This window comes from Sycon ciliatum, chromosome 13 (genome assembly GCF_964019385.1).
Source record: "Sycon ciliatum chromosome 13, ocSycCili1.1, whole genome shotgun sequence".
NCBI classification, from domain to species: Eukaryota; Metazoa; Porifera; class Calcarea; order Leucosolenida; family Sycettidae; genus Sycon; species Sycon ciliatum.
Window position 1 is genome coordinate 15,861,913 of NC_088655.1, and position 23,286 is coordinate 15,885,198.

Here is a 23,286-nt window from a genome sequence, read left to right on the forward strand (position 1 = left end):
ATGTATTACAGTTAGATGTAGATGGGACTTTGCTCTGGGCATGGAAATTCTGTCGTTATTCGCGAATTGTCGTTATATCCGCAGTCGTTATTAGCCAAGTTAACTGTATATACATCTACGTGGTGCTCTCCAGCCAAGCACAATCTTCCTCGGCCTACTCAAGCTCAACGTTTCGTGCATCCTCGCATGTTGTCCAGGCGTCAGGGGCCCAGCCTCCCTGCCCATCCGATCCACCACACACAGCAACGAAACTGAACTAAAGTTTTACACAATTGTTCGACAAGACGGAGACGGACAAACAAGAAGATCGGACACGACGAGGTAAACTGGAAACTGAAGAAAAAGACAAACATGGCAGAGTGTGAGCGTGCGCGCAAACAAAACATAATGCATGACAATGACGTAACCGTTCCATGGTGCATGCATAAACTGCATGTGCAACCAAAACAGTCCAACTGAGTGAAAAGGAGAACGGAAAACAAAACGAAATAAACCAAAGGACCACAACAAAAATGAGCCATGAAAAGTTTTTCTTTCCAGTAAAACCGATGCGCAACTCAACTCAACTGATGAGGAGTAAATTCTCGAAATATTGTGTATTGAGCAGGGGGGAGTGGAGCTTTCTTGCAGGTTTGCCGGGTAGACGGCCTGGCATTCTTCACGTGTGCCCCAGACGGCAGTCTTGGGTCAGTCAAGTGTGAGTTAGTCGGCAGGAAGCGCGAGCTGCAACATTTGGAGCAGCCACCTTCTTCTACAACTACCGCCAAAGTCGCAAAATCTCATTTCGAGAAAGCTTAACTACAGTCAACTTCGCTTATAACGACACTCAGCGGAGCATCAGAAAAGTGTCCTTATTCGCGAAGTCTCATCATGTGTATTATTACAGCTGGATAGGACTTAAAGTCACTTTGCTCTGGGCATGGAAATTCTGTCGTTATTCGCGAATTGTCGTTACATCCGCAGTCTTTATTAGCGAAGTTGACTGTACACAAAAATTCTAGAAACTTCACCGTTGTTCATAGAAGCGCACAGGACTGTATAGTTAGATGGGTATGCATGCACACATACGCATGTGCAAAAATAATTTTAGTTAAAATCTAGATCTACAGCCCTGTTCTATGCTAAGCAAAAAAATGCTACTCCAGGTCCAACAACTAGCTCCTTCTTTTCACATTCCCCGTCTTTTCTGTTTGGCAATTCAACAGCGCAAGCTAGCTGAATCGCAGTACACAGAACACCCATATTTTCCCTTGTGATCTGCGTGCCCTATATGCTCCGTACATGGCGCAAAGCCATGGCAAGGTACGCTTCCACTTACAAAGATGTGAGCAGTTAGTTCCGAGCTAGATTAAGTAAATCTGGAACATCATTCGCGTTTGGAATGCATCGTGGCGGACAATGAGTAGTGCTCTTGGCGAGTTTGGTCTCATTGTATTTCTGTCATCAGGAGCTTTCAAACGAATCCAAGATCTTCAACATCGGTAAAGTAGAACCAAAGTATGTTGGAAATTGAGTTTGAACTTTCAGACAAGAATCCGTGCTGTGCGAGTGGGCATTCGTGACAAGTGGACTGCTGACCGGGACAAGGACCTTTCGACATCCATTTCGTTGGAGTATCACAGATGCAAAGACGATCGCGCAGGGGTGAAGTGCTTAGATTCAAGTTTTGGGTGCGGTTCGCATAGAAAAGTTGTTCGTCCAAAACGTTCTCGGAGTCTTTCATGGTTGGGTGAGAAATTTGAAGACGTCACCTTTCACAGCCATACTTAGACTCGGGTGGAGAGCCAAGAAGTAATTTATAAGAAGAAGAGGAGCAAAGAGCTACAAGTCCTGCTATAATATCCACTAACACCACCAGTTAGGTGTAGGACGTCAGTACCCGCGTTGCTCAGTGCCATGCAACGTTATCGCATGAGCTCACTTATTGTAAACTAACTGGTTGTAAAATATTGGTTGTGAGCAACACTGGCTCACACTCAAATCACTGCTTTTCACCAGAAAAATATTTTGTATTTTTCTGGTGAAAAGCAGTGATTTGAGTGTGAGCTAGTGTTGCTCACAACCAATTTTTTACTTATGAAGCTGCGTGATGCGTCCTAAAAGATTTTAACTGGTTGTGTTAGTGGATAGTAGAGAGGTTCCGGGGTACGATTTTCCGTGCCAAAATCTGTATGGGCTCTACGGATTTTTTCGAGGCGTGCTCCATACGATTTTTCGGCACGGAGAATCCGTGTGGACTGGCTTTCATACGAACCATGTTTCGTATGGAGATTTTGCATCATCGGGTGCAGAAAGATTTTTTCGCGTACAAATTTGGTACGAGAAACATCGATTTTCGGCGGGTAGTTTTAATTTCGGTACAAATTTTCAAAATAAAAAGGCATGGCGCAGGAATGTGACGTGTTTGCGATCGTCACCTAGGCAATGACGGCAAACACATAAGTTCCGTACTCCGGAACATTTCACTGCTCGAAAACGACGTATAAAAAATCCGTAGCGCCTCTACGGATTTTGGCACGAAAAATCGTACTCCGGAACCTCTCTATTGTAGCGTACCTTGTACCTCTTGGGCCCTCTTTTTCAAAGCCATGTGTGGCAAAATGGTATATGCTGGCATGTCTGACCAATTGAAGAAGTGTCAGGACATTATGGCAGAACAACCATGATTTCTTATCGCATGGCCTGTAATTTACAGTAAAGTTTACTATTTAAAAAAAAGTTCACTCACAACATGGGCTTTCAGCATGTCGTCATAACGTTTCTACAAGAGATAAAGCAGGGTTATACAGAGCAGAAGAGAAAAACCGAAAAAACACTCAGTCAGGGGCATAGTGTGGTCACGTGATCAGTCATGTGTGACAATAGCCAGTTGGTTACGCAATGACTGACCACCCACATACACACACAAACACATACACGCACGCGTGCGCGCACACGCACACACGCATACACACACACACACACACCCACACACACACACACACACACACACATACATACATACACACACACGCGCACACGCACACCTACATATACACACACATACATACATACACACACACGCACACCTACATATACACACACACACACATGTATGTATGGGCGTGCAGTTGTGCACACACTCGAACGCATGTGCACATGCACGCATGCACATGCACTTGCACACACACGTACACACATCCGAAGGCAGCTCAGGGCCTCTCTACGTGTTTCACCTTCAAAGTACATACATGTTATTCAAACTGATAGAAATGTCTTTGGGATATAAATGTGGGATGCAGCAGTGCCTATTCGGTTCCTATTTTAGCCCTGCATTCCCATAGCAGTCCTGTCTTATGTCAATGTCAAAACCCATTCCCTCTCCATTATATTCGTAGGGATGTGCATAGGTTTTTCTCCTGGTGAAAAATAATAGTTTATTGGTAAGATTTTGAATTGCTTGGGAGAACTCCCCGACTGATCCTTTGAATTATTGGTAAGCCAACATACTTTGTGTACACCCACTGTCCAATGTAATCTACTTTTGTTGCAGCTGACAAAATCACGTATAATTCTTCCGATTCAGATCTCTTTATAAAGAAGTTGCTGGCTAGTACACTAGAGCTCACACTTTCCCACCGGCTTGACTTGCCACGGTTTCCCACCGGCTTGACTTGACACTTGACTAACTCAGGACTTCCAACCAGAGCACACAAGAAGTCCATCGAACCTTCCTTCACTATTTCGTTTGCCTGCCTGCCTGCCTGCCTGCCTGCCTGTATGTGTGTCTGTCTATGTGTGTCTGTCTGTTTATCTGTTCATCTGTCTATCTCCCTTTCCTTCTCTTTCTCTTTCTTTCTCTCTCTTCCTCTCCCCCCCCCCCCCTCTCTCTCTCTCTCTCCATCGATCTATCTATCTATCTATCTATCTCACACACACACACACACTCTCACACACACACACACACACACACACACACACACACACACGCACACACACACACACACACACAAACACACACAAACACACACACATACACTCTCTCTCACACACTCACACACACACACACACACACACACACACACACACACACACACACACACACACACACACAACACGCACACACACACACACACACACACACTCTCTCTCTCTCTCTTTCTCACACACACACACACAAACACACACACACACACACTCTCTCTCTCTCTCTCACACACACACACACACACACACACACACACACACACACACACACACACACACACTACTACTATGTACAACTGCCACAAAATGGCCACGTCGCTCCCAGAAGCGGGAGACAACAGCGAGAAAAAAGAAACAAGGAGAATAATTGAGGTGAAAGGGGACCGTTCTACACATAGCTAGTGTTTCTGTCTTCGGTGGCGGGTGAGGTCCTGCGGGCGGGAGAATCGTTCGTTACATATGCTGCATTGAATGGGCAGATTAGTCCTCTGGTCCTTTCGCAGTCGTTTGCCTCGAGTACAATTATGGCGGTTAAAACCAGCCTGACTCTTCATGCAGCGATCACAGATCGAGCAATGGTGCTGGCAGCAGTCCAAATTCAGGCTGCATCTCGTTGAAACAGCTGGTATTTCGTCCGATGTCTGACGCTCCACACAACGATGAACTGCAAAACCGCCAGCGCTTTGAAACCAGCGGTCACAAACTCCACAGTGACGGGCCCCAGGCTGCTGGGCAACAGGTAAGGACCGTACAGCTGAGCACTTGTGACGGTGAATCCCACGAGCAGTGAATGATCGGTTGCAAACCTTGCAGGTGACTTTGTTGTTGTTACACTCCACGAGATCATCCGGAGTCTTTGCAATTGCCACACACACACACACACACACACACACACACACACACACACATACAAACACACACACACACACTCTCTCTCTCTTGTTTTCTTTCTCATCTTGTCCAATGTCATCTTAACACTCACTCTACCCATGCCTGTTTTTTGCACATTTAGCTGGGCTGATGCTTAATCATGTGTCATGGTTGAGCTGTCCTGTGGCACTCCAATCACGTGAGTACACACCTACCTCACACAACTACAAAACAAGAAAGCTAGCTCAGGACCCATTGCTTTGATTGTCCAGCATCATGACCATTTTCCTGAGGTAGCTGGGCTGTAAAAACAGTCATCCTTTTCGACATTCTCCTTGTCCACTACGTTCCTCCACGTATTTTCGTTTGGAGCCAGCTAACTAGAGTGAAATGTTTTCCTTTTTTCTGTCTCTCTTTCATCGTCAACCCCACCTGCATTTCCCATAACAGCTTTGTATTGGGCAGGGAGTGGTGCTTTCTTGCAGGTTTGCCAAGTCGAAGGTGCAACGTGCTCCTCTTTCATTTTCAAGTTCAACTGCCGGCTTGATGCGAGATTTCCCAGATACTACACTACGGTAAAAGTCATTATTTTAACGAGGCACACAATACAGTCAACTTCGCTGATGACGACACTCGGCGGGGCGTCAGAAAAGTGTCCTTATTCGCGAAGTGTCCTTATACCCGAAGTCTCATTTTAATATGTATTACAGTAAGATGGGACTTTGCTCTGGGCATGGAAATTCTGTCGTTATTTGCGAATTGTCGTTATTTGCCCGCAGTCGTTATTAGCGAAGTTGACTGTATACCGATTTCCCAAAATTGACGCGTTTACGTGTACCAAAGGTACCGATTCTCACTCATTCTCAACGCTCAATAGGACGACAGTATATGTATCGATTTCTGTGTAACGATTTCTATTTCATCCACAGATTTCTCCGCATTAACTCGTTAGATTAAAGGGGAAGTGCATCGATTTTTCGAGTAGGGTCCAGAAGAAAGACAATTTGATATCGGCTCGAATGGCATATCTCTCGCTTCCATACGATAAGCCAAACTTGCCAAATCGCCAATTGTATGCTCACGTTGCCATAGCGACCAGCAGAGTGATGACGTACGAAAGGCTTAGCTCCTCCACAGAGAAGGTCGATCACTGCAGAAATTGGTCATTTTCAATTGTCTTATTGTATTCACGATGTGAAAGAAGTGCTGTGTTCAATGCTGTTAGTGCCGTGAACTATTTGTCGCCCTTCTCATGCATTTCCCTAGGCTGACTGTGCCTAGGAAATGGTTTCCTCCAGGAAAAGATGCTTGGAATTCGCCGTCTCTCCTGAGACATTTTCAGCAAACTTTCAAACCTACGACATTATTTCATTCGTCAATCTCCACCACCCGCCGTCTCACCTGGCTTCAGAAGATGTTACGAGAGATAGGAGAGTGGCCAGGAAGCATCACATTCATCTTCAGGAAGTGGAAAGAGCAAACGGCATGGTCCTTGGTTGGGGGAAATGCTGAACGTCTGATTTGTCCCAACCAAGATCTCAGCATTTTGTTCGTCACTATTTTCGCTTGTCTGCTGGTGTCTCCGCGCTCCAGCTTTCTCCTGTCGGTGTCACGTCCCAGTACACAACCGAGAGGACTACTAACAAACAGTTCACTGCACTTACAGCATTGAACACAGCCCTTCTTTCACTTCGTGAATACAATAAACCAATTGAAAATGACCAAATTCTGCAGTGATCGACCTTCTCTGTGGTGGAGCTAAGCCTTTCGTACGTCATCACTGCGCTGGTCGCTATGGCAACGTGAGTATACAATTGGCGATTTGGCAAGTTTGGCTTATCGTATGGAAGCGAGAGATATGCCATTCGAACCGATATCAAATTGTCATTCTTCTGGACCATACTCGAAAAATCGATGCACTTCCCCTTTAAAGGGGAAGTATACCCTAAAATCAAATTTTCACCAGTTGTAGTCTTCTGGGTGCTGAGTCGAATGGTCTTGGTCCGAGAAAGCTGCGACGCTCCCTTCCTACTTGAATCCCAATCGAACTCGCGCACTTCCACCGAAACTGGGTGACTGCGCCCTACTAGATGGGGATTTGTATGCAAAATGTCACTAAAAGCGCCATTTCGTTCTTATAAAAGCACGGATGACCGCGATTGGCCCATATGTTGTAGTCTTTTGGACGCTGAGTCGACTGGTTTTGGTCCGAAAAGGCTGCGATGCAGCGTTCCTCCTTTATTCCCAATCGAACATGGTTGAACAAGTGGTCACGTGCTCCTGCGTACACCAGTCACCTGGTCACCGTGCCTGCAGGGTACAACTTACTAGCCTGTTTGACCTTTTTTGGGTGCAGTCCTGTCACTCGAGTTGAACTCGAGTTGAACCTTGGTGTGAAAGTTGTCGCCTGCTGGCGCGGTGACCAGGTGATTTGGGCACCCAGGAGCACGTGACCGCTTGTTCAACCATGTTCGATTGGGAATAAAGGAGGAACGCTGCATCGCAGCCTTTTCGGACCAAAACCAGTCGACTCAGCGTCCAAAAGACTACAACATATGGGCCAATCGCGGTCATCCGTGCTTTTATAAGAACGAAATGGCGCTTTTAGTGACATTTTGCATACAAATCCCCATCTAGTAGGGCGCAGTCACCCAGTTTCGGTGGAAGTGTGCGAGTTCGATTGGGATTCAAGTAGGAAGGGAGCGTCTCAGCTTCCTCGGACCACGACCATTCGACTCAGCACTCCGAAGACTACAACTGGTGAAATTTTGATTTTTGCCTTACTTCCCCTTTAAGCACTTCGTCATGTACCGTAAAGTCGCGGATACAAGCCGGGCTTATCAGCACACAAGCCGCTTTCTGCATCAGGCTTTAATGCAAACCAGGCTTGTATGCAAACCATGCTTATATGCACCACTGATATTTTTTGCCAGGCTTGTATGCACGCTTCTACGCGCGACACTCGTAGATCTACCACTGACTACCGGTATGGCGGCAGTTTTACTATGCACCGTACATAGCGCATGCACTCTTGACCTACCCGATCCGCGCTTGCATAGCAGCCAGGCTTCTACGCGCGACAGGCTTATATGCATTTGACCCGTTTGATTTCAGGCTTCTATCCGCGATGTGCTTGGATGCAAACCCGGCTTTTATCCACCACTGTACGGTATAATGGTTTTTATAGTATGTCACTACATCGTCCAGATCTGCCAACGCAACAGTGTTGGTTTCCGCTCACGATTCAGACCAACCTGTCCGCCTGTGGACGGGAACAACTGCGGAAGTCCTCACTGATACCGGATTACACAACAAAACTGGCAGCCACGAGTGTGATACAAGCAGGTCTAGGAGCAGCTGCTGACAAACGAGAGGCTACCTGGCCCATTTACTCCAGTCAGGGCTGCTTGGTCCACGTTTTACATCATCGGTGAAGTTTCGGTGTAGGGTCTGTGGCAGCGCAGAGTGGACAAGACCAGTCGGTGAAGAAGGAAGGAGAGAAGCAGGACCAGTCGGTGAAGAAGGAAGGAGAGAAGCAGGACCCTTTTGCCACATCTACAGGATTGATCAAACTGAGCTGCCGGTGCGAAACGTCGACCAAGCAGGCCTGACTGGAGTGACTGCGCCAGGTAGCCTCTTGTTTGTCAGCAGCTGCTCCTAGACTACAGCTTGTATCACACTCGCTGCTACCGGTTCTGCGGTGTACATCGGCATCAGCGAGAACTTCCGCTGTTGCTCCCGTCCACGGGGGGGGGGGGGGGGTTGTCCAGTCTGAATCCTTAGAGGCAACTGAGCCTGTCGTGTTGGCAGATCTTGGCGGCGAGTCTCGCCTCGCCTGCACACAACAAACAATACAGCATCATCATAATGTCGTGGACATGGAAATCCAGTCCGAGGTCAAGCGGCTCCAGTGCGCTGGCCATCCATGCGTTCGCATGCGATCAACATGTGCACCGTGCATGCAACGTTATGTTTGCACTGACGGCGGCGGCCACGGTCATTCGACTGGATTTCCATGTCCACGACAGTACTTTCCAGTGGCATCATTACTCTCACTTTCTTGCAATTAGTCGTAGTGGCATTTCAGCGTAAGGTTTACGTCGCTTGTACTGTGTGGTGTGTTCCTCCAGAAAATGAGCGTGTACGCTTTTCACGCGATTATCACATTTAGTAGCTTGCGCTTGTCATTGTTCTATGTGGAAAACACGCAACTGCGCCATTCCTGCTATAATATATCATGGCCATTGCTCTACACACTATTATCACTCAAAATCTTCTACTGATAAGCTTTTAAAAGGAGCAAAACAGCTGTGCAGAAGCGTACTGAATCAGCTGCCAACGGAAGTGTGCTTGCAGTGCTACTGTGTATTGTGCTTCGTGCATTGGTTCGGCAAAGAGCGCACGGCAATGACGGGTGGAGGATGTATTAAAGTGGAGTATTGCCGAAAGCTATATCCCGGTATCTTAGGGGCGGCCCGGTCACACGTGCATTGGGGTTTCGCTTCGGCGACACGGTTCTGCAGCAGCGAGCCTGGTGTCGCTCCAGCGGAACCACTTGTGTATGGTCACACATACAAACAGGGCAAACTCCTACTTTGGCAGAAAATGAGAGTAAAGTGGACTGTGGTGCATACGGTACGGAGAATAGACGAGGTCAATGACTACAGTCCATTTCAAAACTACAGACGCGTACCTAGGCAAAAACCGTTATGCCAGCATCTATACCACGTAAAATCTGTGATCACTTTGTGCATAAATTTTTCCAAATTGGGCGTCAATTTGATATCGGCTCGAATGGCATATCTCTCGCTTCCATACGATAAGCCAAACTTGCCAAATCGCCAATTGTATGCTCACGTTGCCATAGCGACCAGCAGAGTGATGACGTACGAAAGGCTTAGCTCCTCCACAGAGAAGGTCGATCACTGCAGAAATTGGTCATTTTCAATTGTCTTATTGTATTCACGATGTGAAAGAAGTGCTGTGTTCAATGCTGTTAGTGCCGTGAACTATTTGTCGCCCTTCTCATGCATTTCCCTAGGCTGACTGTGCCTAGGAAATGGTTTCCTCCAGGAAAAGATGCTTGGAATTCGCCGTCTCTCCTGAGACATTTTCAGCAAACTTTCAAACCTACGACATTATTTCATTCGTCAATCTCCACCACCCGCCGTCTCACCTGGCTTCAGAAGATGTTACGAGAGATAGGAGAGTGGCCAGGAAGCATCACATTCATCTTCAGGAAGTGGAAAGAGCAAACGGCATGGTCCTTGGTTGGGGGAAATGCTGAACGTCTGATTTGTCCCAACCAAGATCTCAGCATTTTGTTCGTCACTATTTTCGCTTGTCTGCTGGTGTCTCCGCGCTCCAGCTTTCTCCTGTCGGTGTCACGTCCCAGTACACAACCGAGAGGACTACTAACAAACAGTTCACTGCACTTACAGCATTGAACACAGCCCTTCTTTCACTTCGTGAATACAATAAACCAATTGAAAATGACCAAATTCTGCAGTGATCGACCTTCTCTGTGGTGGAGCTAAGCCTTTCGTACGTCATCACTGCGCTGGTCGCTATGGCAACGTGAGTATACAATTGGCGATTTGGCAAGTTTGGCTTATCGTATGGAAGCGAGAGATATGCCATTCGAACCGATATCAAATTGTCATTCTTCTGGACCATACTCGAAAAATCGATGCACTTCCCCTTTAAAGGGGAAGTATACCCTAAAATCAAATTTTCACCAGTTGTAGTCTTCTGGGTGCTGAGTCGAATGGTCTTGGTCCGAGAAAGCTGCGACGCTCCCTTCCTACTTGAATCCCAATCGAACTCGCGCACTTCCACCGAAACTGGGTGACTGCGCCCTACTAGATGGGGATTTGTATGCAAAATGTCACTAAAAGCGCCATTTCGTTCTTATAAAAGCACGGATGACCGCGATTGGCCCATATGTTGTAGTCTTTTGGACGCTGAGTCGACTGGTTTTGGTCCGAAAAGGCTGCGATGCAGCGTTCCTCCTTTATTCCCAATCGAACATGGTTGAACAAGTGGTCACGTGCTCCTGCGTACACCAGTCACCTGGTCACCGTGCCTGCAGGGTACAACTTACTAGCCTGTTTGACCTTTTTTGGGTGCAGTCCTGTCACTCGAGTTGAACTCGAGTTGAACCTTGGTGTGAAAGTTGTCGCCTGCTGGCGCGGTGACCAGGTGATTTGGGCACCCAGGAGCACGTGACCGCTTGTTCAACCATGTTCGATTGGGAATAAAGGAGGAACGCTGCATCGCAGCCTTTTCGGACCAAAACCAGTCGACTCAGCGTCCAAAAGACTACAACATATGGGCCAATCGCGGTCATCCGTGCTTTTATAAGAACGAAATGGCGCTTTTAGTGACATTTTGCATACAAATCCCCATCTAGTAGGGCGCAGTCACCCAGTTTCGGTGGAAGTGTGCGAGTTCGATTGGGATTCAAGTAGGAAGGGAGCGTCTCAGCTTCCTCGGACCACGACCATTCGACTCAGCACTCCGAAGACTACAACTGGTGAAATTTTGATTTTTGCCTTACTTCCCCTTTAAGCACTTCGTCATGTACCGTAAAGTCGCGGATACAAGCCGGGCTTATCAGCACACAAGCCGCTTTCTGCATCAGGCTTTAATGCAAACCAGGCTTGTATGCAAACCATGCTTATATGCACCACTGATATTTTTTGCCAGGCTTGTATGCACGCTTCTACGCGCGACACTCGTAGATCTACCACTGACTACCGGTATGGCGGCAGTTTTACTATGCACCGTACATAGCGCATGCACTCTTGACCTACCCGATCCGCGCTTGCATAGCAGCCAGGCTTCTACGCGCGACAGGCTTATATGCATTTGACCCGTTTGATTTCAGGCTTCTATCCGCGATGTGCTTGGATGCAAACCCGGCTTTTATCCACCACTGTACGGTATAATGGTTTTTATAGTATGTCACTACATCGTCCAGATCTGCCAACGCAACAGTGTTGGTTTCCGCTCACGATTCAGACCAACCTGTCCGCCTGTGGACGGGAACAACTGCGGAAGTCCTCACTGATACCGGATTACACAACAAAACTGGCAGCCACGAGTGTGATACAAGCAGGTCTAGGAGCAGCTGCTGACAAACGAGAGGCTACCTGGCCCATTTACTCCAGTCAGGGCTGCTTGGTCCACGTTTTACATCATCGGTGAAGTTTCGGTGTAGGGTCTGTGGCAGCGCAGAGTGGACAAGACCAGTCGGTGAAGAAGGAAGGAGAGAAGCAGGACCAGTCGGTGAAGAAGGAAGGAGAGAAGCAGGACCCTTTTGCCACATCTACAGGATTGATCAAACTGAGCTGCCGGTGCGAAACGTCGACCAAGCAGGCCTGACTGGAGTGACTGCGCCAGGTAGCCTCTTGTTTGTCAGCAGCTGCTCCTAGACTACAGCTTGTATCACACTCGCTGCTACCGGTTCTGCGGTGTACATCGGCATCAGCGAGAACTTCCGCTGTTGCTCCCGTCCACGGGGGGGGGGGGGGGTTGTCCAGTCTGAATCCTTAGAGGCAACTGAGCCTGTCGTGTTGGCAGATCTTGGCGGCGAGTCTCGCCTCGCCTGCACACAACAAACAATACAGCATCATCATAATGTCGTGGACATGGAAATCCAGTCCGAGGTCAAGCGGCTCCAGTGCGCTGGCCATCCATGCGTTCGCATGCGATCAACATGTGCACCGTGCATGCAACGTTATGTTTGCACTGACGGCGGCGGCCACGGTCATTCGACTGGATTTCCATGTCCACGACAGTACTTTCCAGTGGCATCATTACTCTCACTTTCTTGCAATTAGTCGTAGTGGCATTTCAGCGTAAGGTTTACGTCGCTTGTACTGTGTGGTGTGTTCCTCCAGAAAATGAGCGTGTACGCTTTTCACGCGATTATCACATTTAGTAGCTTGCGCTTGTCATTGTTCTATGTGGAAAACACGCAACTGCGCCATTCCTGCTATAATATATCATGGCCATTGCTCTACACACTATTATCACTCAAAATCTTCTACTGATAAGCTTTTAAAAGGAGCAAAACAGCTGTGCAGAAGCGTACTGAATCAGCTGCCAACGGAAGTGTGCTTGCAGTGCTACTGTGTATTGTGCTTCGTGCATTGGTTCGGCAAAGAGCGCACGGCAATGACGGGTGGAGGATGTATTAAAGTGGAGTATTGCCGAAAGCTATATCCCGGTATCTTAGGGGCGGCCCGGTCACACGTGCATTGGGGTTTCGCTTCGGCGACACGGTTCTGCAGCAGCGAGCCTGGTGTCGCTCCAGCGGAACCACTTGTGTATGGTCACACATACAAACAGGGCAAACTCCTACTTTGGCAGAAAATGAGAGTAAAGTGGACTGTGGTGCATACGGTACGGAGAATAGACGAGGTCAATGACTACAGTCCATTTCAAAACTACAGACGCGTACCTAGGCAAAAACCGTTATGCCAGCATCTATACCACGTAAAATCTGTGATCACTTTGTGCATAAATTTTTCCAAATTGGGCGTCTGTTATCCAATCCTTTAGAAATTATATGAGAGTAATTGTGGAGCGATCCTGAGCAATATTCCGAAAACTATTCTCAAAAAGTTCCAGCCAAATTTGAAATATTTCAAAAACCCTACGCGTCTATAGTTTTGAAATGCACTGTACCTTGCACACATTTTTGTTGCATGGACATCATACGCATACAAATTTCTCGTAGCAAGTCCATATACAGCAGACCGCGGTGTTTTCCGCTGAAGCGAAACCTCAGGAGCGACAGTCTCGCTTCGAAAAATTTTGGAGGAAGCGGATTGGAGTTTCCGCTGAAGCGGAAGTTCCGCTTTTCGCCGTTGCCATGCCATTTTTCGCTCCTGCGACCTCGCTTCAGCGTATACGCTACTTTCGACTGCATGTGTGACCGGGCCCTTATTGCAGTATACTGCGTCACTAGCATTATTATTTTCATAACCAATTTTATAGGTATGCAAACAGATTGAAAAAATTCCAAAACATTCCAAATGACATGAAACGATATGCTAAAGTGAAAACAATATACTTTTGTGAAAGAAAAGATCACTCACGATATCCAATTTATTTAATGATCCGTAGACTTCTTTTACAAAGGCAAGCTGGTAAAGAAACAGCACAGTTACACAGAGCATAGAAGAAGGATCGATGAGCCACTCAGTCATGTGCACTTTGTGGTAATGTGATCAGTCATGTGCGACCTCAGTTCCGCAATGACGGACCGCAAACACATGCACACACACACACACACACACACACACACACACACACACACACACACACATGCATGCACGTACGCACGCACGCACGCACACACACACAAACAAACAAACACACAAACAAATGCACACAAATACACACACACATACTTGTCAACACTTTGTGATCTGTTTCTAGAAAATCGCGTACTGATGCATGGATGACTACAACTTTCTCACACACACTCCATATTGCTCTGCACGACCTTACAGTGTCTTGCAAACAACCAACTAGCTACACATCGCTAGCTGATGCACAACAGATAACAGAGTAGAGAGGTACCATCTTGATGAGCAGACATCACACCTTATTTATTTATTTATTCAACATCTTATGGCTTCCGATGGCAGCCAAAACGGGAAGATGTGGATGATAGCCAACCATGGTAAAAGAAGGAGAAGATTATATACATGAAAAGGAAACAGCCGAAAAGCTACATTGATTAGTTTTTACTTGCAAGTATTACCTTACACGCGTAGATGGTGCCTTAACTACATCCTGTGTACGATCACTGCATCCCTCCTCCTCTTCAGAATGCAGACTATCAAATCATGACTATGTTGAAAAATATATTATATCGCCTAGGAAGCGAATCATGCTAAATAGAGAAAACCAGACCGGCAGATGCGCAGTGCGTTTCTCCGATCCAAAGTGTAAGGAAACGCAGTGACGTGTATGTAAGGAGTGACTGATAATAGAATAAAGTTCTCATTCTATCAGTCAGAATCACAGATGACAGGCTAGTTCATGGACGGCGGTCCATTTGCAGACTCTTCCGCTGCAGCATCTGTTGAGGCTAGCATTTCCTCCGGCCACTCCACTTTCTTCAGGAACTGGGCCTTCCGGCGAAGGACTACTCCTTCATGAGCACTCAATCACCCGGCCGGATCGCTTGCGTACGGGTGGTTGCCATTGCGTGCTCGAATACTCTGCCAGTGTGTGCTTTGCATTGGCGTCCCTGTCTGTCTGTCTCTCTCTCAACTGACATTCATCACTGTTATTATTCATGGTCAATCAAATGATTGATGATTTCGCTTTTCCTGAGTGGCTACATCGCTAACCATTTCAAATGCTGGAAGCTTGGCTTAAAGAGGAGCAATGCAGATGGGCAACCAGCAACTGACTGTGGCGTTGTGCGATGAGCAAACAAGAAGCAGCAGAGTTCAGCCTTCAATGGCTTACCTTCCAACTGCGCGATGTGAAGAGTGTTCATGATGGATCTGTTCTCTCTCTCTCCACCTTGCCATATGCCATTGGCCAGTAGATCCTTGTCGATGTTGGGCCCCATATCTTCATTCGTAACTGGTGTTTTCCTTGCGGATACCTTGGTGCCCTTTGTGTGCTAGCGCCAGTACCTGACTCGTCAGCAACGCTGGAATCACTATACGAGTTCCTCTGATCACAAACGAAACCTACGCTGGTGAACTCATAGCAGGCAGCGGCATATGCGGTTTGTGCCTCACTCCAGTCATCAGATAGGAGGCACGAGCAAAGCAGTTGCAGCTCAGCATCCATCGCAGATGCTCTATGTCGCGGACTGTTGTTCAGGCAACTGGCGACGCGAATTGTGTGATGCTCTTGATCGATTTTCAGAGCTTATCTGCGTCTGGCATTGGTGCTGGACCATTTGGTAGCCGCGGCAGGGCTCCAGCGATGTTTTGCCGGCCAGGAACGTACTCAATTTTGAACTGTAACTCCTGGAGTCTGAGCACCCATGACTCCATATGTGCCGACGGTCGTGATTTTGGGGAGTAGATAGCCTTTACGGACTGAGGATCTGCCACCAGCGTGAACAGTGGGGCCAGGAGGTCCTATCTGAACCTGTCGCAGGGCTAGACTAGGGCTAGAGCTCTCCGTTCACCTGTCTGGCTGTAGCGTCGTTCAGCTGGGTTAAGAATGCGGCTAGCATGGCTGATGGTGCGGCGAATATCGTCTTGCGTCTACACTTGTGTGCTGATCTGTTTCCCTCCAACCAATAATCTTACAACGCATGAGCGTGTATGAAAAAAGGGGCTGATTTTGAGCGAATTGGGAAGTCATGTTTGCGGGCGTATAGGCACGTGCTTGTAGGATGGGTGAGCGACGGATCGTAGAACAGCTAATTCCTATGGATGCAGAGACACGTACTCATGCACTTTTATATTTGCTTGTCCAGTCAACGCGGGCATGGAGCTGATGCGAGCGTGTGGCCAAGGTTGCGCATACTAGTTGGCGGCGGCTAGTCGAGCTCGACGACGTGTACTATACGGCTCCAGTAACGGAACTGCCTACCTCAAACCGGCAACGCAACGGCTGCAGAATGTTGGAGTCTGCCTTGTTCATCCAGTCCTGCCAATGTATCATGAAAGTAATGTCTTTTTCCTGAACTTTCTAACCTTTTCCCATCTGTACATGTGAAAATGGTTTACCGGTGCCCATGTCGTGTAGCTTTCTACTACTTGGTTCTCGGCTGTAGTCTATAAGTAGAATTGTACTCTCATGTATACTCTGGGCGTGTTATGTCGCTTTGCCACCCTGTGCTGTCATCTGTTATGATAGCTGTGTTCATCCAATTCGAGTTTTATTGTTGAAGTTGACATTTCATGTGTTTTTAGGACTGTCTTATTAAATTGTATTCCTTTTGCCGCCTATTCTGCTGTTGCACGTGTGTGTTCCCCTCATTGGCCTCACTCGTTCCTCATTTTTTTAGTTCATTTGGCTTATGCGAAGACTAGCCAAGCTTGCTTGGTGATGTCAATGCGAACAAGCAAATAATAAAGATAATAAAAATAATGCAAGGAAAAAATTGGACGCGTATCCAATTTCGAAAGAAAAGGTGACAGCACCGACGCAATCCACACAGTCAAGTAAGCCAATTTCGTAACCGAACATTTTCGTTCCTTTCTCATCATGGGTAAATACAGGGAATAATGGAAAAATGTCAAATACAGCAACTTATAGAGCAAAAGCATAGAGAACTCACGCTATACGTGTTGAAAAAATAGAATTCAGCTGAACAAGTCAACAACAGGTTGAAGGTGAAGATATGACTAAAACATAATGAAAACATCAATGAGAAGAAGCATGTTGACTGTTTGTTCAGCTGAATTCTATTTTTTCCACACGTATAGCGTGAGTTCTCAATCTATGCTTTTGCTCTATAAGTTGCTGTATTTGACATTTTTCCATTATTCCCTGTATTTACCCATGATGAGAAGGGAACGAAAACGTTCGGTTACCAGATTGCCGTACTTGACTGTGTGGATTGCGTCGGTGCTGTCACCTTGTCTTTCAAAATAATAATAATAATGATAATTATGAACTTAGAAGTTGCGACTTCGGCGGTAATGTCATGAAGTTGGTTGCTCCAACGAGGAGCACACGCTTCTTGCCGAACTTGACTTTAGCACAACTCCATGAGCGACTCTGACTCACGCTGCTACCTGGGGCTTCACGAGGTGTTTGTCGCGCTGGAAACAAAGCGTCTCTGTAAGTTTGTATCCCTGGTGATGGTTTGGCCTGGAGAGCAGTATATAAGTGGTGCTTTTCAGGCACAATCTTCCTCAGCCTACTCAAGCTCAACTGATGAGGGGTGAATTCCCCGAAACACTGTGTATTGAGCAGGGAGTGGTGCTTTCTTTCAGGTTTGCCGAGCGGAAGGTGCGACGTGCTCCTGGTGTGCTCCGGATGGCAGTCGTGAGTCAGTCAAGTGTCAAGTTCGGCAAGAAGCGTGTGCTCCTCGTTGGAGCAACCAACTTAATGATAATTATTATTATTAAAAAGCTTACATGGAGATAAAATGTAATTAATGTAATAAATAGAGTAAGCTGCGCACTCAGTACAAACACCACTAGCAAAACTTGTTTCAACGTAAAAAAGCTTGTTCCTTGAATGTTTTCGTGGCCATCTCATCAGAAGGATTACTACTAATAATTAATATTAATAATTGAGCCTCTAGATCTAAAACAGGGGCTTATGTCGTGTCGCGCAGCACTGAGAAAACTGCATTTGAAAGTTGAGTTTTCCGCATAAAGCGATGTATAATTCACTTATTGAAACACCCATAACGCTGTGAAAGACGAAGAGTTTGGACCTAGGTGTTTTACACAGTGATCTGCTGGCGTACAGCAATGCCATGGTAAAGATAACTCAAAATGTTCACAAAATGACATAAGCCCCCTTTTTTTTATTTGGAGGCTCAATTGATAATAATTTTAACTCGGATGGTGACCTAATTAAATTATGGTGAAAAAGAGAAGGCCAAAATGTTACGAGTTATGACTAACTGTCCACCAACGTAACCAGATCTTATCCCGTTAGCGAGTGCGACAAAATGGCACAAAACTGACAAAGGAGTACTGAGTCTCTTGGACCTTTCCGAACCTGAGCCTTACGAGTTGGAAGGTCGTTGGTTTGCGCCTTGGAGAAGTGTTGAAGCTACGTGTCAGGTCGCCGAATGTCTCAGTACTCCTTTGTCAGTTTTGTGCCATTTTGTCGCACTCGCTGACTGTATAAGATCTGGTTACGTTGGTGAACAGTTTGTCATAACTCGTAACATTTTGTCCTTCTCTTTTTTTTATCATAATTAAATTGGCTCACCATCCGAGGTCAATAATAGGTCTGTATGGCCAATCCCAATCATTTCCTGATAATTGTGATAATGTCAATGTCATAGTGTCAAATGACAAAATTTATGAATTATGTAACAAACTGCGAAATGATAACTGAAGTTCAGTGGTTATTCAATTGAAACAAATATGTTCGTGCCTATTTGCGAATGCGGGGAAATATGCACAACAAAGAACATGGGCTATTTGGCGCAAACATTTGGTACAGTAAAAGCTGGTGTAAGCGACCTCTCGTTTTAGCGACCACCTGCTCTTAACGACCGCTTTTCCATGCACGGACAGTTCTACACAGACACTGTGGGAACTGGCTCTAAAGACCACCTGGCTTTAACGACCGCTTTTCCTTGCACAGTGGGGTGGTCGCTTTAAACCAGGTTTTTACTGTAACTGGCAAATGACAACAGTTCTACATCATCAGGTAACAATACAAGTAAACAGGAATTCAGATCAGGCAAAAGAGCAGCTATACATAGCATGCTGCAATAAAGAGTAGCTTTGTGACAATGTGTTGTGTGTGCTTCAACGTGCTGTGTATCTTGCTGAAAGTGGGTGTTAGCACTGAACAAAGATGATAATAGACACCCTTAGCAAAAAAACGTTACTTTATAACAGTATTACCGCCAGGGAAAAAAACAAGATTTGGGTTCGAACTTTAGCAAGATGCACGCCATTTTTAGTATGCTGTTGCCATGAGAATAGCAAATATTTTTACGCGATGCAACCATTTCTGGGTCCATATATGAGACATGGGCTGAGTAAACCTATTATATAAGGACTTTTTGGGTCAATTTTTTGATCTACTATGACTAGACGCTTCTGCAGCCGAAGTGTGGGACTGTGGGGTCCATATGACAAAATAGAAAAAATTAGGTCCAAATCAATACTTGAAGTATAGCACATACAAATTCAGCATTTCAGGAAATGTATGTCACCGTTGCTGTTCTGAGAATCGGCTGGTGGAGTTGACAGGCCATTCTAGGAAGTCAATCACATGAACCACGCCCAAGAGAGATCGTGACCAGGTTCAGTTGAGAGAACAGGAGAGATTTCTTTTTTCCAGGTAGGTTCATGACGCGGATATGGGGAAGATACGTCTTCCACGCCTGCCGAAATGAACGATAACCGACTTCACGCACACCACTTTCTTCTAGAACTTCATTGCATTGTTTGTACAACATGACCTTGTTGTGGCTTGCTGGTATGTATACAGATGGTTGATGCGGGTGACTGTGAGGTCCAGCTGGTTTTGGCATGCAGTGCACACTTGCATACACCTCCACAAAACGAACAATTTTTTTGCACAATTTCCTATGTTAGTGCATGCCATGGTGTGCGCTCTAGCTCGTTGCCTTGGTGTGCAGGCAGCTCCGCAACTCCTTCCTCGGCCAGGTGCTGGAGGGACACTAGTGTATGATGCGATAAACTGTTTACGTTGACCTATTAGCAAAACGTCCTTGCGCTCGTCAGCACTACTTTTGGCAAAATGCTGCGAGCTAACTGGGCCAACACGTATTTTTTTTCAGACTAGCCTTGTCCAGATGCTTGATCGCTGCCGCTCTCTTCGAATTCAGAGAATTACTCATCGTCGCCACTGCTGTGGACGGCGATGGCTGCTGCTGTCGATGCCTGGCGGGAGCGTTTTGCCGGTGGATTGTCGTCGTCGTCGGAGCTTGAGTCGGAGCTGTCGACACCTGCCGCTTCTGCTCAGGATCGACTGAAGAAGTCCTCGTCCAGATCCTGCAGCTCCGTGAAGCTGGCGTCGTCCAGACCGACTGCATCGATACTAATCACTGACTGCTCATGATTGATGTTCTCCTGCCCTCTTCAAACTAATCGCCGCCACTTGAACAAGGTGAGAGCAAAGGTGACAAGAACTTTTTCTGCCATCTCGATCGACTGCACGCGAGCTCAAAATCGAATCGAATTTTCAAAACTCTTTTTGTTTTTCGCTCATTCCGACATTATATCAAAATTCGCTCTTAGTGCGGTTTACTCAGCCGACTACTCATATACCCGATAGACGGTGAAATGGATACGCACTACGCAACACATGGGCAAAAAGCGTACCATTTGTCACAATGATAAATCAGCCCCCCATAACGGTTTTACGCTGCAGCTTCAACGCTATGTGCATGGGCGATCAAGGTACCAGCACCGTAAAAAAATAGCGTTACCGTTATTTGCGAAGGGTGTTTGATGTGAAGAAGAGGTTGGTGAGACTTTTTCGATACTTGGGGAATCGGCCTGTGAAGGTTATCACCTCTTGTAATTTGTCATCTTTTTTGCATTGTTTTTGCTTAGAAATGCCACTTCCAACATTTGTACAGATATGTGGTGTACCGCATTTTTTGCCCATTTACGGTGCTGTCATTGATCTAAAAGTTCTTGAGACTGGTTATCAGTAGTTGTGGATCAATTTGGAGCACAAAAATATTTTTTGAAAATGTTTCACATGTGATGGTTTTTGCTGATGCAGGCTCAGATAGTTTTGTCCATGCAGGACCAAGGTCAAACACATTGATAGAAAGCCACTACCTAATAGTTTAAGGATGGCAATAAACAGAATCAGCTGAAGCGTCATTTCACTAAGGTTTTATCGAGAATAATCGAGATGTCACGAACAAATTCTAAAGAAAGTGGTGCTGGACAAAGAAATAACTTCTGTTTATTGCCATCGCTAAATTTTTGTCACCTCGCTGCCGTTCCAAACTACCTGATAGGTCTGTATATCTGTAGAAATATACGATTTCTTGCACCTAAGGAACAGCCGTGTTGCAGGGTTTCCAATTATCTAATATCGAGTTGAAGCTGTCGATAATTTGTGTTGTGTTAAGGATAACCCATTCAGAATAATTACGAACCATTGCTTCTTGTACCTACGAGTATAATTGCAAGTCTTGTCGCAAGACAAGTCTCGTTATAAAATAAATTTTCTGATGACGAGATTAGCTACTAATAAGGGAGGACCTGAAACACGAAACTGTATGACAAAGTGAATCCATCAAACTGTTGTCAATGAAAAGATCACTCACGAGGATTCTCAGGTGGGGTCCAGCATATTGCTACATGAGAAACAGCACAGTTATACATAGCGGAGAAAAAAGATGGAAGAAACATTTAGTCATGTGCTCATTGTGGTTACATGATCAGTCGGTTACGCAATGACAGTCCCCAAATACACACACACACAGGTACGCACACAAACACAAACACACACACACACACACACACACACACACACACACACACACACACATACACGCGCGCGTGCATGCGCATACATGTACACATGCACAGATGTGTGCGCGCTTAAATACACGCACACTTGCACGCACAAACAGGCGTTCACACATGCACACACATTCGAGAACACCTCAGAGCCATCTCTATGCGTTTTTTTTAAATCAAACTGATAGAAATGGATAGACTCGGATGGAGAGCCAATGTTTAGACCAAGAACTTACAAGATATTCTATAATATCCACAAACATCGCCAGTTACTTGACAATCAGCTCATGCGATAACATTGCACAAACCTGACCGACAGTAATGACGTTCTACAACTAACTGGCTATCAGCTCTAGCACATCTTGCTCACCTTCCCCTCCTATGTTTTCATATAACGTATAATGTTCCAAGTTGGAAGGCTGTTGGAGTGCGCACCCAAGATGTGCTAGAGCTCATGGCAGTCTTATCTCAGGTTAATATCAAACCCATGCCACCACTTCTCGCACATATTCGGGAATCTAGTGGACTTTCGTATAAAAAAATTAAAAATTATAAAAATTAAAAAACCCATCCCCTCCCCATTATCTCTGTAGGGCTGTGCACAAGTGTGTCTTCCGGTGAAAATCATATTTTAATGGTTAGCCCACAACAAGCTGCGTACACCCACTGTCAACTATACTGCACTCTTGTTTCATTTGACAAAATCGCAGAATTCATTCAAACCAGATTTCTTTATACCGAAGTTGGTGGCTAAGACTCTGGAATTCACGCTTTTTCCACCAACCTGACTTGGCCTTTAAAATTATTGCCGAGGTCCCTATCACTATTTTGTCTGTCTGTCGGTCTGTCCGTCAGTTTGTCGGTCTGTCCGTCAGTTTGTCAGTCCATCAGTCCGGAAATCCGTCAGTCCGTCAGTCCGTCTATCCGTCAGTCTCCATCTCCCCCTTCTCGCTCTCGCTCGCTCTCTCTCTCTCTCTCTCTCTCTCTCTCTGTGTCTTTCTTTCTTTCTCTCTCTCATTCTCTCTCTCTCTCTCATGCCTTCGCTCTCTCGTTTTCTCTCTGGTCTTTGTCTCGTCCCCTGTCATGTCAAGGATTTGCTGCTATAGCCCCTTGCTGTACCGATGTCTACATTAGCACAGCTAGCTGGGCTTATGATAAGTCATGTGTCATGGTTGAGCTAGTCCTGGCCCTTTTCACTCCTGTTTGTTTGTTTTTTGTTTTGTTTTTTTGAAGTTTTATTTTTACATCGCAAACCAAACTGTCATGTGATAAAGTACCAACTCCACCCAGGTACGGATAAAGA

General features: G+C 46.1%; 1 protein-coding gene across 1 annotated transcript in view; it reads right to left on the bottom strand.

Moving 5' to 3' along the window:
• Positions 1-23,286, bottom strand: part of LOC135829212 (uncharacterized) — a gene marked incomplete in the record, with an annotated part of 78,857 nt that overhangs the window by 38,734 nt on the left and 16,837 nt on the right. The window contains 3 exon segments of the mRNA XM_065341617.1: positions 2,729-2,761; positions 13,944-13,991; positions 21,788-21,817. Coding sequence (XP_065197689.1) covers positions 2,729-2,761; positions 13,944-13,991; positions 21,788-21,817 — 111 coding nt within the window.